Here is a 17,510-nt window from a genome sequence, read left to right on the forward strand (position 1 = left end):
TGTGGTGGTTTGGGGCCCCAGGGGTGGGTTAGGAGGGGAGGGGGGGCGGGGGGGGGGGGGGGATGGAGATTTCAAAGATGTGTGGAATGCAAGGGCTGTCAGGATTTTTTATTTTCTTGTCCTCAAAAACAAAATTCTGACGAGGGACGTTTTGCAAAGAAGGAACATCAATTGCGAGGTCAGTTGCCCTAAGTGCATCACTCAGAATCATGAGACAACTTCACATCTACTATTCTCTTGTCCCTTCCAAGACAAGAGAGGAGGTGGTAGGCTTTGGTCCATGCTTGAGTCTAGATCTGTCTCTGCAGTTTGACTCAGGCCAATCGTAATATCGAGCATACTGTTTTCAGATCCCTTACTCTCCCCCTCTCGACCAACTCAGTGGTAGGTTTCACATCTACTATTCTTGAGATATCCAGCATAGAATATATTCATATTCTTGAGATTTTCAGCATTTGGTAAAAGAAACTCTGGGAAGACTAAACAATCCTCCGATAGATAGTTGAAGTTTACGGTATTGAAAATGGAGATTATTTTCATTCATTGATAATCTGTCTAAATATACAACTCAATTTTACACTTTAGTCCCTATAACTATTATATTCACACTTTTACCTAAATACCCTTATATTAAGAATACAATATTCAACAATAGTCATCCAAATAAAATGTGGCAGTTGTTAGGTGATGTTTAACACATTCTACCAGCAATTGTTTCTTCCAAAAATTCAACTCCAGAGCATTAGGTCTGTTGCTGTACATACACTTGTCAACCTAGAATCAAAATGAAAGAAGCAATTAAAATTTCTTCATAAGGAGCTGCCGGTGTCACGAAAAATCATGGGATATTTAGTATAATAGATTGACAAACAAGCAGTTGATGATTTTACATTCTTTTCTATGAGTGACTCAATGTTTCACCCTTCATAAACCAGATTTCAATAGTTTGTCACCCAATACCGATATTATCCAACCTGGACTATTTGATCTTCTCTCTTTACTTATTTATTCAACTTCTGGCTAAATCATAACTATTTATGCCATACTATGCCAAGTTAACCCTCAGTGAAATGAATTTTCCAAGAGATGACCTAATCAATTAGTGGTACATAGATAACAATAGTAATACTTCTGAAACTGTACTTACACAAATTATAATCTCCATCAAATGCGGAGAGCTGTTGAGTAGATAGGATATGAGCCTATTGAAATTATCGTAATTCAAGGGTAAACAAAGGCATAATTTCTTCATGTCAACTAAGTAGCACTTTGGAGATAGACTTGTTGGTAAGGCCATCCCATCTTCTAACAAAATATAGCATGAAAGCGTTACAGATATTCTCTTAGAATAGGGTCATAAAACCAAAAGTTATTTTAGACAAACTTTTGGAACTAGTTGGCATTGTCACTTTTGGAGATATTCTCCAACTTTTTTTAGACAAACTTTTGTTTTAGCCAAGTCAATTCCTGAATAATTGATTTCAATCGGCTATAGTCTGTTGTCATAATTAAAATGATATATAAATAATTGATTTGAACTCAAAACATATTAGATACCATGCGGTAATTATTGGAGAAGTCAAGACGAAGATCCTTAACATGGGCAAGCCCATTTAGCAAAGCCATAAGATTTGAAGCCTCATTGGGTCTCCCTTCTCTTTCATCACTTCCGTAATTAAATGCAATTGCCACTGAGACCAGTCGTGGCACACTTTTAAGCACTACTCTAGCCGGCCATACTAAACAGATCACCAACTCTGACAAACTCGGTGCACAAATGACAATGTTCTTGACCTTAAGGCAATCAAGAATGGACAAATTTTTCATTGCATTGCACCACGAAATCATCCTTTGGAAGTCGTCATCAGCCACTTCAACTTGTACAAGCAACAATGATTTGACTGACCGAAAGCCGGTCAATTGCGATGGCACACCCTTGTCAGCTTTACAATTGTGTTGCAATTAAACACTGGCAAGGGTGTGTCATACAAGCTACTGATGGTATTCAAGATCGTTAGCTCCTCCAGACCAGCAACACAGACAAGTTGAAGAACTAGGTCAAAATCACCAGCATCTAGTTTTTTGCAAATGGCAAACTTCTTAACGACAGTTTTGCGTGACTGGAGGAAAGAGATTAAGGCATCGACCCATTTGAGCTCAGGATCCCTGCGGTTGAAGGAGGGGAAGAAATTGATTTCGACGAAGGGGAGTGTAGGGAAGAGTGTGGACCACCGCTTGGAGACAGCAGTGGTGACAGCCGCATCACTGATATTGAGCATGGAGAGAATGGTATGGAGGATTTCGTCAGGAAGAGAGCTGATAATGTCTTGTTGCTCTTCTTCTTGATCGGTTGCCAGAGTTGGTTTCTTCGCCGATTGATTTTGATCTGTTACGGAAGCCATCTCGCTCTTTTTCGAGTTGTTTGTAGGCTACCAATTGTCTCTCTCGCGAGATTAGGTTTGTCTTTTTAAAATCTTGGGGTGAATTTTGGGATGAATTTGGGGATAAATTTGGGATGAATTCCCGCCATAAATGATTAGATTTTCTGTCAAAAGGGTAAATGGGCCATAAATTTGGGAACGAGATCCGCTGCTATTCTTTCCATACTCTTCTCTCTATCTCTCTTCTCTTTATCTATCTACCTTTTCTCTCCACTCTCTCTCTCCTCCTCTTTTGAAGAGAGAAATAGACACATAAAGAAAAGCACGAAGCTGCTATTCTTAGAAGAATAGCAGCAGATTCGTATCCATAAATTTGGGCCATAGCAGAAAGAACAGATCAAATAGAATTGTGATTTTGGTATGTTTAATCTTCTAATTTTTCACATTGCATTTGTTTATTTTGTGGGAGGACAGTCAAAGAAATAGGTAACAACTAACAAGCCTTGTTTTGCTGGGGAAATACCTCTCGAAAGCCTCTGGGATGTGCTTAATTAAATTGCATATGCAATCACCAATTTATGTTTGAACATTTTTCTAATTTTTAAGATTAAGGGTCTTGGTTGGTTTACGCTTTTTCACCATGTTTGGTTGTGGCCTAAATGGTGGAATAAGAAGTTTAGGCCTCGTTATTCCACCAAACGTGCCTTAAATGAGCCGGCCTAAGATGGCATAAGCCGATCTTTGGGCCGGCCTAAATTAAGCCACCTCACATGGTGGTTTAATTTTTATTCCACCCCGTGGCCTAACTTGAATGATTATAATAATATTTTATTTGTATATAATTAGTATATTATTGTTAATAATTATTATTAGTATATAATTATATAATTAATATCTTATATTGTTAATATATTAAATAATTATTATAATAATATTATATAATTAATATCCTTTTATTAATAATTATTATTAATAAATAATTATATAATTATTATGTTATATTGTTAATATATTAATATTGTGTAATTAGTATCTTATTAACGATATATAACTATATAATTAATATGTTATATTGTTAATATATTAAATAATTATTATAATAATATAATAATATTTTATAGTTATTATTAATATATTAATATTATATAATTAGTATCTTATTATTAATAATAATTATTAATATATAATTAATACCCTATATTGTTAATATATTAAATAATTATTATAAATATAATAATATATTAATATTATATAATTAATATTTTCTTATTCATAATTATTATTAATATGTAATTATATAATTAATATGTTATATTGTTAATATATTAAATAATTATTATAATAATATTACAATATATTATAGTTGTTATTAATATATTAATATCATATAATTAGTACTTAAATACATATTTCTAAATGAGAAAAAAATAGATATACGATATAAAAAGAAATCCGATAAACAAAATAGAAAAAGAATGAGCCGTACGAATATAAATATTAATAATATAATGTGGGTACAAAATTTTGAAAATCCTCTTAAAATTGTTTAAATAGCAGTTCCAAACTCCCTAAGGATTTGAAATTTGTCTACACTTGTGTTGTGTCCGGCCCGACCAAACCAATAAATTCAACCAAGACAAAACTATGTTCACTGTTTTCTTTCGAACCCTGCGCGCCTACACTTCCAAATTGAATTTCAGCGATCAATGAATTGTAAATAAATGCGTAGCAAGTCAATATAAATCATGGACTAATCGCTACACAGTTATAATGACAGAGATGATTACAAAGCATCAGAAATTTCAAGCTTGATGCATGTATTCTTCCGTTTAGGGTGTGAATTCATCCTCAGGTCACCGCCCACACCAAAATATTAGAGATATATTAGGGAGACATATACATTAGAGATAGTGATAAGCATGACAATCCAATCGTACATGGCCTGCAAAGCTGCAACGTTCATTTCCATGTCTAACCTTGTTCTTTTTTTCAATTGTTAAACGCACATTATAAACAGCATAATAAATCCCAAAAAAATAACAAACAGGCTAAGAAAACATAATTGTTATTTAAAACTCACCTACTTTAATAATATTAATCATCAAAACGCTTTAAAAAATATACTATGTCGAACTGAGCCGAAAGGGCTGATCTCACGAACTCGAGCGTGATTCCAGTTAACCCAACCCAACAATAAATTTGACCTATCAAAAGTAACAACTACCAATAGCACAACTCAGACAATGCAAGCCGACCAACGCCTCGGATTCAAAATTTCTGTCAGAGGACAAAAAAAATATTAAATTGAATTTAAATAGCTAATCTGATTTTAATTTATTAACTTTTTGGATACTTGATAAAAAAATAATGCTTTGACTTTTATTTTATAATACCCTGACTTGTAATTTCTGATGCTTTAATTTATGATTCTAATTATCAATCATAATTCAATAAATTTATTTTGATTTTAACACTAAATTTAATCTGAATTACAAATATATATATTTAGTAAACATTTATTAGATTAAAATCATATATAAAAATAATCATTTTGTTATATATTGTTGATGAAAATTTACACACATATATTGATTAATACACTATATATGTAACTAAATTTATGTGTACTAGAAAACAAAGGAAAAGAGAGAACAAATAATAAACACTTAATCCAGTAATAAGAAACACTACCTGAGCCAATTTGATCTGTCTTCTGATAATTTCTCAACTAATTCACCCTCTTTACCGTAAAGGGTTTTACAAGGTCTAGAGAGTCTGGACAGGTCATTAGCCGGTGGTAAATAAAAAATTGGTTACCAAATAATTGTTACGATACTGTTTTGATAATTGGTTCCTTTGTACTTCTGATATAGAACTAAATTTGCGATTACCAAATTATAAATCCAATAGCAACTCCTAATTAATTCATGGCCTGATTTCCTTTATTTTGGCACATGTGTTCCATGAAATTCATGTTATCACTCTCGTATTGTTCATTAATACGAAACTGCTTCATGCAAAAACTAGAGATTGTTTTTTAGTTCAAATTTTGTCTTGAGCATATTATCAAACACTTTCTGAGCATCAACTTGTTATTGAAAACCGATCAATGAACCAAATTTTGACCAGTCCACTAACACTAACGGTCTAATAATTGAACCAAACCGAAAAGTTGTCCGAATCCAGTTATTTTTGGTCCAACTATCTGAGCCAGTCTGATTTTTATAACACTGGTCTACATTGACGGAACCAATACAAAGCTGACAGCTCAAATCTAAAATGATGCAAAAGTGCATATTTCAAGAGGGAAAAGACATTTTTTTTTTTTTTATCAAAAAACAAAAGACATTTCTTCGCCTTTTTTTATTTTTATTTTGTGTCAAACTTCATAGTTTATGTCCGGACTAGATCATGCCATAATTTATGGGAAATAAATCTGCTGCGATTCTTTGGAATCAGAGATCCTGCCTTTTCAAATCAAACAATTCATTTTTCGAAATATACAGATCTCAAAAACAACTGGTTTTAAGCACGAATCTTAAAACAAATAGATGGTTTGATTTGAAAAACAGGTCCCTGCTATTCCAAAGAATCACAGCAGATTTATTTCCTAATTTATGACATCTTGTTTATCTTCTGAAATTTTCAGATACCGATAATTTGTATTATTATTTTTTATTGTTAACAATACAAAATTGAAAATTCGGAACAATATACTGTGATTTAAGGAACGCGAAGCAGTGACATCTTATATATTAATTACAAACATTTAGAATTTGTATGTTAACTATAATTAATTTTATATTATGAATTCAAAATGCCGAATATGAATATGGAGTGTAACACTTATTTTTCCAAAAAGAAAACTATTTAAAAACAATTTTGTTTTGACAACTATAGTAGAAATAAAGCTTGCCAAAACTAACAAAAAAAAACTTTAGTATTATATCGATATGATTTAGATTAGATAGACTTCATATTAGATTTCATGTAATATAAAAAATATTTGATCATTCATTCGGTGACTCGAAAAATTTAACAATTCAACAATGTCGAGGTTTAATCCAAACTTGATATTGCAAAAATATTATGTACAGCATTAGTTTTCAACTTCGGTGAAATTTAATATTGGGACTTACAATCAATGCAACCTCCACAAATATATTGTTATCATGTGTATAGTGTATTCATCGTAAAGTTCCATTAATTACATTATAATTGTTTTACATCGGGTGTTGTCGTATTTCTCTCATGTGCATTCACAGTTGTAATCTTTTGCTATCAATATCTCGGCCCATAATAGAATTCTTCACTGTGAAGTGGGCCAACACGATTTAGGCCTCAGTTGTCTGTTTAAATTTGAGAAATTTTGTGGGCTGTAAGTTAAATTTGAATTATACTTTTTCCAAATATCATATTGAATACTATAACAAAAAACAAACAGAGCTAAGAAAGAAAATCGTTACTTAAAACCTACCTACTTTAGTAATATTAATCATCAAAACACTTCAAAAAAATATACTATATCTGACTAAGTCTAAAGTGCTAATCTCAAGAACTCAAGCTTTGATTCCAACCGATTTTCTTATTAATAGGAAAAACAAAAAAGAAATATATTAATAATGGAGTACGTTTTTGTAAAATTTTGAAATATATAGGAATAATATTATAATTTATAACGTCCAGGGCACTGCAAATAGATGCTATAAACCATAACGTCCACTTGATTAGATTGCTAATGATCGTTAAAAAAAAAGAAAAAAAAATAGACGTTATGGTTCATAAAATAACGTCCAGCTATAATATTTTTCGCTACATTTTTTTTTTCCGGTTCTAATGCACAATATGCATTGTTCTGCAAATCTAAGGCCAATACTAATACTGTAGGTTGTTAGCAATGATTTGTTCAGTATTGCATGTGGGGCTTTGGGTTGTCCGGATGAGTTGAGGTTTTCTAATAAAACACTTTTCTTATTCTTTATTGAATAATATTGAGAGCTGTACTATTTACATGATAATAATTCTTTTATCTTGTATGGATTGGAGTTTTTATTATTGTTATTTCTTTGGTAATGTGTATTATTTTTGTCAACATTTTATAACTCAGATTTAATATTCACTTCAGATTCATATTTCTCGTCAATCTCAATATTATTCTTATTGTTCTCCAGATAGTAAATCTGAAACAGGTTTCCTGACTTTTTCTGGGATAATATACAAAAAAAAAAAGAAGGGCATATTGTGTATTAGAACCGAAGTAAAAAAAAAAAAAAATGTAGCTGGAAGTTATATACCATAACGTCATGCTACATTATTTTTTGGGTTAATTAGTGATTATTCAATCGGATTAAATGGACGTTATGGTTTATAACGTCCAATAACAGTGCCCTAGACATTATAAACTATAACATTATTCTTATATTTCGAATTTCACTGTTGTTAAATTTTTTTTATTTTCCTATTAATAAAAAAATTGGTTGATTCCAATCCAACACAACAATAATTTGTTCTGAGCTAAATTACCACACTATTTTATATTGATCAAACGTAACAACTTTAATAGAAAAATAAAGTTATATCCCCGTTACATCTTAAAGAAATTAGGCTCGGCATCATATATAAGAAATTAATCTCAGTGATTCATCAATAAGCGCGCTCCTCACATTCTCTTCTGCATAGCATAAGCAGATTTGCCAATAAAAGGAGTTCTCAAATTAAAATTTACCAGTTCTTGGATTTTCTTTTTAAAAGAGATAGTACTGTGTTGTTAATTAGAGGTCACAAAGGCATATCCTTTTTACTGCAAATCTGTTCTCCATTATTTAACTTCTCATCCAACCTAAGAATTTTTCAGATGTAAATGTTTTCTTTTGAATACTAATTGGGAAGATTCACAAAAAATATGAAATAGGAAATAACAATTTGTTAGCCTACGTTTCTTATATCAAAAGGAGTGTCATATGATGCACATAAGTATGCTACACATCTCTTTTGGTAGCCTACACATCAAAATAGTTCTTATACCAAAAGGAATATTAAAATTACAAGTATGCTACATATCTCAAGCACCGTAGAAATTACAAAACAAAACATTCACTACTAGAATCTCGGTTTGTTGCATGGATAAAATTTGACTTGTAGCATCGGCTTACCCATGCAACAATCTCTAAAAATGTCAGTTGCATGGGTTACCCATGCAACAAGCCCCAAAAAATACCGTTGCAACAACCCCCGTTGCAACTACTCAATTTCCGACTTGTTGCATGGGCTTACCATGCAATAACTTCTTGAATACTTGTTGCAACAGTGTTTCCATGCAATAAGTACCCATGCAACAAATCAGATGCAGGAAGTAATTGCAACGAAATAGCATTGATTAGTTGCATGGATGAAGTGTGTGGGTCCCATGGATTAGTTGCAACGATAGGGGAGTGAGTTGTTGCATGGATAAAGTGTGTGGGTCCCATGGATTAGTTGCAACGATAGGGGAGTGAGTAGTTGCATGGTTAAATGTCGTGGGCCCCACATGGTTTGTTGCATGGGTAATTAACTTATTAGTTGCATGGATAAAGAAGGTGGGCCCCACCAGGTTATTTGCAAAGATATTGTCTGGTCCCCATATTTGTATAGATTTTACGATGCAAAAAATTGTCGTTCCAAAAAAAAAAATTCAGGCCCAATTCTATAATTCACTTCGTACCAATTTGGTACCTGTACCGATTTGGTACCAACCCATTGGCATTAATAATTTACATTTCAATTTATAAAAGCATTAATAACAACACATTGCAATAAGAATTAATCAACATAATGTCATCAAGCATACATTGTAGCAAAAACCAAAAAGTATTACAATCACATTAATATAATAAACTTGTACATATATCCAAAATAAATGATTTAACACTGGACTGAACAAATCTGAAGGTCAGTCAAGAAGTTCTCTGCATTAAGAGAATTTTCAATTGATGTTAAGAACTTAAGAACATAGAAAATTTAAAAGTACAAAAAATAATAACAGCACCACATGTGTGAATTAATAAATTGAAAACTATAACCATATAAAATTTTGAATTGTAGACATATTTCTACTAAACTGATGCATGCTCCTAATTTACTTCACTAGTTGGTAGAAATAAACTATAATCATAGCAAATTAGGTCACCTTGTCAAAGTTTATTTCTACCAACCAGGTCAGGTACATTATACATAGCTCCTACCTAAGCATAACTTAGTTGAAACTATAACCATATAAAATAACTCACAACATATATTGCAATATTGCTCTTTAGGATTTCCTCGAAGTGCAACTATGCCTTTCCTCTCTCTGTGCTAGCTTCCTGTACATAAAATTTCACAACATATATTGCAATTACTACCAGTAAAGCATCAATTGGAAAATATTGAGTTAGAAAAGCATCAATTGCAAAATAATCATTTTCAAGGGTCCGAACTAAAAGTTTGCTTTAATAAATAACTAAGAATATCCTCACTGATTCTAAAACTTAGAAGGAAAGATTTATTTAATTGGCTCATATGGATTAGCCAATGTTGCTAATCTTAAGACAAAGACAAGTACAAACAAAGACATCTCAACTAAAAGTAATTTTGTTACAGTATCAGCCATGGGGATAAAGACTAAGATAATTATATGTACATGGCAATTACTTCAATTGGCATTACTTATATAACCCAGCACTTATGGCAATTACTTAAAATACAGTGACCCAGCACTTACACTTCAATTGGCATTACCCTATACCCTAAACCTATGTTGCGTACCAAGTCAAATTAGATTTTAATTTGCTTACCAAGTCAAATTAAAATACAATGACCCAGCAACTAAAGAAGCATGTTATTGACTTTTAATATATAGATGTTTACAAAAAGTTTCCAATCTAGTTTTCTTCCCTAAAAATCTAAAGTACGTGTCATAGTATATTAATTGATCATTTCTATTATAACATCATTCTTATTTAATTATTACCATTTACCATTGATCTTGGTAAAATTACCTTCTTGTGCCAAAATTCTGTTTGCACATACACATGTTTGGCCACTGTTTCTGAACTTGCCAGCAACCTGAGAACATTAAACATTTTCAAGTCATGAACATAAATTCATACTAGATTGCATCAAGATTATTAGAAATCCATATTTAGTTTATTCAATTAACTATTTTAACCATTGCAGAAAATTTACACCTACAAGTAAATTCGTACTAGTGTGCATCATGATTTCATTCATGCATATATACACCTACAAGTAATTATTTTTATGTAGCTGCTCGTTACATCAAAATAAAAAAAAATTACATCTTGTCATTTGATTATAGAAAAGCCTGCATCATTAGAAATACAGTCTCTTAGAAAAATATAAACATTTAGAAAACAAGAAAGATGGAATCAAATACAAAAACCTTGAAAATAAAGGTACAGTCAGATTTTATTTGAATTGACAAAATAAAGGTGCTTCTTTGTTGCCTAAGAAATCACAAAATTTCTAATAATTTGAATTGAAAGCATATAATTAATTGGGTACAGTGGATTCATATGTTAAGTTGAAATATGCTTTTCCAAAAATGCTCATAATGGACTTTAGAACAACAATAGGGATGTGAAATGCTTATTACCTAAATTCGATCATGATGGAAGGCAAACATTAACCCACCAAACTGAATTGAAACTTGCTGTGTTACAGAAAGTCATGCCCAAACTTGACCTGACATTAAATTGAATACCCATGTATGATCAGCATACTTAAAACAAGATTGAGCTACAATAACAAATTAAATTTCAAAGAATCGATAAAAGACTCTCTTAAACCGTGACCGGGAGTGTTTGATTCAAGAGGTGTCCCTAAACTTTGAATGAAACCTGAAATTGATCACATGCATTCAATTAATAAGTCTAAACGATTTCACATGTCCAATCTAAGTCAAAATTATTGAGATATGCAATACAAAATCAATAAAGACCATCTCAAACCTAGAATCAGGGTCCTAGGAGGCGCCACCGCCTATAACGGCCACCAGTCGCTTACACAAGGTCAGAGAGGTGAAAGCGACTGAGCTAACAAGGTAGCAAGGGGTTTCTCTTGGAACGAAGCAGAGGGCTGGACGACTCCATGGCGACTCAGATCGGATTTGGGCAAGAGAGAGGCGGGTCTGAGAGACCACAAAAGAGAGGATAGGAGGGGAGATTTTTGGTAATTAGCAGGATGAAGGAATTTGGGCGAGTAGTGTAGAATGGGAGGGAAGAAAAAGAAAGTTAGGGTTTTGGCGTAAATTAGCGGGAAGAGAAAAAATAATTGGAGGCTTGTTCAGATGAAAAAAAAACGCTGAGTCCAGAGAAGTTGAGAGGAGAAGGGGCTTCGTATTGCGCTAGGAGATTTAACCACCAATTCATGGTCACTGAGGTAATATAATATTTATGTTTTGATCGGAGCCGTTTGATCATAATTACACACGAGTATTAAAGGATCATGTGCATCATCTATGTTCGGATCTAAACAAAAATATTATGCTACCACAGAGAATAGAGACTCGCTGCCCACAATCTCTTAAATGAAGACATCAGGACAACACATTTTCAATCAAACGAATCAGATTTACATATTTACAAATTAGTTAATGTATTTACAGAAAATAATATGAAAAAAAATTCAAAAAAAAATATTTAAATTTGATGCAGTTTTTATGACCGTATTATACTTATAATTTTTAATTTTATAGACTTTCATCATTATTTGCCCCTTCAAATTTAGCAAATATTTGCGGACCGTTCATTTTCACGTGAGCGATCCATGGACGATCTAAAATGAAATGATTCCAAATTTATTTTGAAATGATCAAGGGAAAACGTTGAATGTAACCAACATAAAAGTTTTGAAGTTTTATTGTGTCCGAGCTTCGATCCAACATAAATCATTTATAGCCCTTCGATTTTAAATATTCCGTCGTCTCGATGGACAGGTAAATAAAAATAAATTTTCGTTAGACTTTGATGCAAGAAAATAAATGTAATGCTCTTTAATTCTAACGGTTCCGATCGACAAACCGACGACATATTTCCGTTCGTCTTCATTGACTTACAAACTAGAGTTTATGTTTCATAAGACATAAACTCTTGTTTGTGAATAAATGAAGACGAACGGAAATATGTCGTCGGTTTGTCGATCGGAACTGTTAGAATTAAAGAGCATTACATTTATTTTCTTGCATCAAAGTCTAACGAAAATTTATTTTTATTTACCTGTCCATCGAGACGACGGAATATTTAAAATCGAAGGGCTATAACTGATTTATGTTGGATCGAAGCTCGGACACAATAAAACTTCAAAACTTTTATGTTGGTTATGTTCAATGGTTTCCCTTGATCATTTCAAAATAAATTTGGAATCATTTCATTTTAGATCGACCGTCGATCGCTCACGTGAAAATGAACGGTTCACAAATATTTACTAAATTCAAAGGGACAAATAATCATGAAATTATTTAAAATTGACAATTAAAGTATGATTCGTCCATAAAAGATGTAAACAATTTTTTTTAATTATTTTCATATTATTTGTTGTACATGCATCATCTAATTAGTAAATATCAAGCTCCGAACCGTCCGATAAACAATTAAAAGTCCTGATGTCTTCATTTGAGCGATTCTAGTGGTAATATTACCAAAATAGATAAGTACGTGCTGGATTCAAGATTTAAAAACTTGGTACATACTTTTGCCTTGAAATGATGGGTTTGACCGTTATCTCAACATCTGGAGATGCAGTGTCAATAACAAAGAGTTCCATTTCTATTTTTTCCCGAATATCCATTGCAATAAAAAGGAATTTGTTTTCTATAGGCGTATAGTATACGTTCATATTCTTGAGATTTCCTGCATTTCGTAAAAGGAACTTTGGGAAGACTAAACAATTCTCCGGTAAATAGTAATCCAAAAAAATTGTGGCAGTTGTCAGGTGATGTTTGACACATTCTGCTGGCAATTGTTTCTCCCAAAAATTCAACTCCAGAGCATTAGGTATGTTTTGGTACATAAATGTTTCAACCTAGAATCAGAATGAAAGAAAAAACAATTAAAATTTCTTCGTAAGGAGTTGCCGGTATCACAAAAAATCGTGGGATATTTAGTATAATAGACTGCCAAACAAGCAGTTGATGATTTTGCATTCTTTTCGATGTATGACTCCATGTTTCACCCTTCATAGACCAGATTTCAATAGTCTGTCACTTGATACCGGTATTATCCAACCTGGATTATTTGATATTCTCTCTTTACTTATTTATTCAATTTCTGGATAAATCATGACTATTTATGCCATACTATGCCAAGTTAACCCTCGGTGAATTTTCTCAGAAATGACCTAATCAATTACTGGTACATAGATAGTAATACTTCTGAAACTGTACTTACACAAATTATAATCTCCATCAAGTATGGAGAGCTGTTGAGAAGACAGGATATGACCATATTGAAAGTATCGCAATTCTTGGGTAAACAAAGGCATAATTTCTTCAGCTCGACCAAGTAGCAGTTTGGAGATAGACTTGTTGGTAAGGCCATCCCATCTTTTGACAAAATCTAGCATAAAAACATTACAGATATTCTCTTAGAAAAGAGTCATAAAACCAAAGTTTACTTATTAGAACTATTTGGCACTTGGCATTGTTACTTTTGGAGATATCAGCCGATTGCATTAGAATATAATTGTTAGCATGTGTACGTGTAGGGGTGTCAATGGGTGCGGTACGGATCGGGTGGAGTTATTTTCATACCCATATCCATTAAAATTGACTTTACCCATACTTTAGCCATATCCATTAAAATTTTACCTTATCCTACCCTATCCTTACCCGTTAATATTATCGGGTAACGAAACGGTAGCGGGCGATAACGGATAATACTAATATAATAATTAGTTTTATTATATTTTACAAATTAAATATCAAAAACTCATTCATTTCACAATATGTAATTGTATTTTTAATAAAAAAATAAAAATGAATGTGCAATCAGTTCCAACTAAATTATTTTTTATAAATGAATAAAATTCAAAAACACAAATATATATATTTAAGTGGGTTGGAAATTGTATTATATATATATGTAAATTTTATAGTTACCCTATAGGGTAACGGTTACGAAATAGTCATTACTCATATCCTTACCCATTTGATTAACGGAATTTTTTTTTTACCCATACCCGTACCCAATAAACTAACAAAAAAAAAAATCTTACCCATACCCGCTTTATCGAATACGATACGGGTCGGATAAACGGCTAAAAAGGTACCATTGACACCCCTATGTACGTGTTTCATTATCAGGCTGAATAATGATAATGTACCCATACGTCAGAGTTGGGTTCCCTGGGACCTATCTGGCAGGCTTTATATAATTAGATTGGTGTGAAACGGTAGTCCATGTTTGCCAGTTTCAAGTGCATTTGTATGATTTCTTGGCTGAAGTGCCCTTGGTAAGAATAACTTTTCATTCTGAATTAGTCTGTGATAATTAAAAAATGTACATATATAATTTACTTGAAGTTAATTAAAAAGATACCATCCGGTAATCATCGTTGAAGTTCAGACGAAGATCCTTAACACGGGAAAGATTGTTTAGAAAATCCACAAGATTTGTAGCCTCATTGGTCCCCTCAAACGTTTTCTCAGAGTTGCTTAGACTGAAATGGCTCTCCTCATCAGCAGCCCCCTTCTCTAGCAAACAACCATCACATTCCATCCACGCATCAGAACTATAATTAAATGAAATTAACACAGAGACCAGCCGTGGCACACTTTTAAGCACTACTACAACCGGCCAAACTAATCTGATCACCAACTCTGACAAACTCGGTGCACAAATGACAATGTTCTTGACCTTGAAGCAATCGATAATGGACAAATTTTCCATTGCCTTGCACCATGAAATCATCCTTTGGAGGTCGTCATCTTCCACTGTAACATTCGTGAGCCCCAGTGATTTGAGCGACTGAAGGCCGGTTAATTTCGACGGCACTTCAAGCGTACAGTAGCAGATGTTCAGCTTTACAATTGTGTTGGAATTAAACACTGACAAGGGTGTCTCGTAGCAGCTATGGGAACTGGTGTTCTTGATCGACAGCTCCTCCACACCAGCGATGCAGACATCACGGATAACCTCGTAGAAATCATCGTTATCTGGTTTGAGTGCAACTGCTATGTCAAATTTCTTAACAGCAGATTTGCGTGAATTGAGGACAGAGAATAATGCATCAACCCATTTGATTCTGTTTCTCACATACTGGTTGTATCTTGGTTCGAAGGGGTCGAAGGAGCCGGCAAAGATGTTGAGGGAGGGGAGTGTGGGGAAGATTGGGCCCCACCGCTTGGAGACAGCGGTGGTGACAGCTGCATTACGGATTTGGAGCTTGGATATGATGGTATGGAGGATTTCGTCAGGAAGATGACTTATAAAGTCTAGGTCTTGGTGCTCTTCTTCTTGATCGGTTGCCAGAGTTGGTTTCTTTGTTGGTTGATTTTGATCTGCTACAGAAGCCATCCCTCTCCCACAGATGAATTCCGTCCTTTAATGATCCTGGTGGTGAATTCAAGCCATTGAGGAAAGAACGGATCAAATACAACTGTGATTTTGGTTTGTTTAATCTTCTAATTTTTCATATTGCCTTTATTTATATCAATTGAAATTTCAGAAAACTAAAATGAATAGATATGAAACTTTGCGCCATATTTATTTATTTCTATTTCTTTGCGGAAAAGATCCGGGGGCCAAATAGGTAGTAACAAAAATTCTCCCAATTATAGACCAATTGGTTAGATTCAAGATCAGGTCGTGAATTTCTTAGTTTTCTGGATGCCTTCTCTGCTTCTCGCTTCTCATTACTCAGGCAGGATATATCCCAGACCCACAGGATGAGGAAAAAAACAGTTTGATCACACATGTTGGAACAAATTTTAACAAAGTTTTTTTTTTTTTGAATAAAACTAAGGATCCAATCCTTATTTGTTTTATTAATTGCTCAAGGCAAAATGTTATAGGTTTCGTACTGAAACCTGTTACAGATTGGAAAAAATTACAAAAAATCCAATTTGATTGAATTATTGTAAATAGACAAAATCGAGAAAAATAAACTTACAAAGTTATGCCATTTGGTTTTCAAAATGCTGGAGCCAGGCTAATGAACTTGATATTAAAAGAGAAAATAAGCAGAAACTTAGAAGTGGATGTGGATGATTTAATAGTTCGAGATTTTGAGAATAGTTATATCAGAATTACTTGGATCCAAATTGAAAAGCAAAATCTGAAATGCACGAAGGGCGGATGAGTATCACGATTGCTGGAAGGAGGTAGGGCTTAAGGGCAGGCTGGAAGGAGGTCCTGTGGGTGGAGAAGAAATGTAGTGCATGGGCGATCACACAGAAAATGGAAGTTTTTAGCAAAGAATTTTGTAGGGTAAAATTGTTGGTTAAATATTTTGTGAATATTGATCTATATTTAGTCTGTATTATTGTTGGTTTCAATTAATTAATGGCTTCAAAGGCTATATTTGGGATAATGATTGGCCTTGAAAATTAAATCCTACATGAACTGCAACACTGCAACATCCATTTCCAAGTCTAACATAACATGGTCCAATCTGATTCAACATAGTTAGAAACACTTCGCCTTATTTATTTTTTCAATCTTAATTAAATGCACATTTTAAACAGCATACTGAATACTAAATAAATAACAAACAGAGATAAGGAAAAAAATTCTCGGTAATCTGACACAAAAGGGTGATTTCAAAATTTAAGTTTCATTTAACAAATCTTAACTTCTTATACAAGTGAAGTCAGATTGACTTTGAGCCATACATTGGTACCAGTATTTTGTACCAGTGTTGCACATAGCTTGCAAATTTCAATTATTATTTTTTTCTTATGGTGCTATACAATCAGTGATTGGTTTAAACTTATTTCAAATACGGAGAATGCTAAAGGTTGTGAAATTTATGCTTAGATCAACAAAAATGCATTGTTTTCAATTTTAGTTCAGATTATCTTGGAAATATTCCAAAGTTCATTATAGTTCAACACATATAGCAAACTCGATCACATTTCATAAGGAAGCATGTCCA

General features: G+C 32.9%; 2 protein-coding genes across 2 annotated transcripts; both read right to left on the bottom strand.

Moving 5' to 3' along the window:
- Positions 1 to 645: 645 nt before the first annotated feature.
- Positions 646 to 2,402, bottom strand: LOC144546624 (F-box/FBD/LRR-repeat protein At1g13570-like). Its single transcript, XM_078295166.1, has 3 exons — positions 2,030 to 2,402; positions 1,558 to 1,943; positions 646 to 774 (listed from the first exon to the last, which is right to left on the bottom strand). Exons 1-3 carry the CDS (start codon positions 2,400 to 2,402, stop codon positions 646 to 648), a joined length of 888 nt encoding a protein of 295 aa, XP_078151292.1.
- Positions 2,403 to 15,140: 12,738 nt separating this feature from the next.
- LOC144546625 (F-box/FBD/LRR-repeat protein At5g56420-like) lies at positions 15,141 to 15,931 on the bottom strand. Its single transcript, XM_078295167.1, has 2 exons — positions 15,230 to 15,931; positions 15,141 to 15,146 (listed from the first exon to the last, which is right to left on the bottom strand). The coding sequence occupies exons 1-2, from the start codon at positions 15,929 to 15,931 to the stop codon at positions 15,141 to 15,143; spliced, it is 708 nt and encodes a 235-aa protein (XP_078151293.1).
- Positions 15,932 to 17,510: the final 1,579 nt, after the last annotated feature.

Source organism: Carex rostrata, chromosome 30 (assembly GCF_964058835.1).
Source record: "Carex rostrata chromosome 30, lpCarRost1.2, whole genome shotgun sequence".
Taxonomy (NCBI): Eukaryota; Viridiplantae; Streptophyta; class Magnoliopsida; order Poales; family Cyperaceae; genus Carex; species Carex rostrata.

Excerpts from the sequence above, each read along its gene's own strand:
- LOC144546625 (XM_078295167.1), bottom strand. The coding sequence starts at position 15,931 with ATGGCTTCTGTAGCAGATCAAAATCAACCAACAAAGAAACCAACTCTG.
- LOC144546624 (XM_078295166.1), bottom strand. The coding sequence starts at position 2,402 with ATGGCTTCCGTAACAGATCAAAATCAATCGGCGAAGAAACCAACTCTG. Across the intron at positions 1,944-2,029 it reads TCAACTTGTCTGTGTTGCTG|CTGACAAGGGTGTGCCATCG; the intron begins GTCTGGAGGAGC and ends ACAATTGTAAAG. Across the intron at positions 775-1,557 it reads TCTCCAATAATTACCGCATG|GTTGACAAGTGTATGTACAG; the intron begins GTATCTAATATG and ends TTTTGATTCTAG.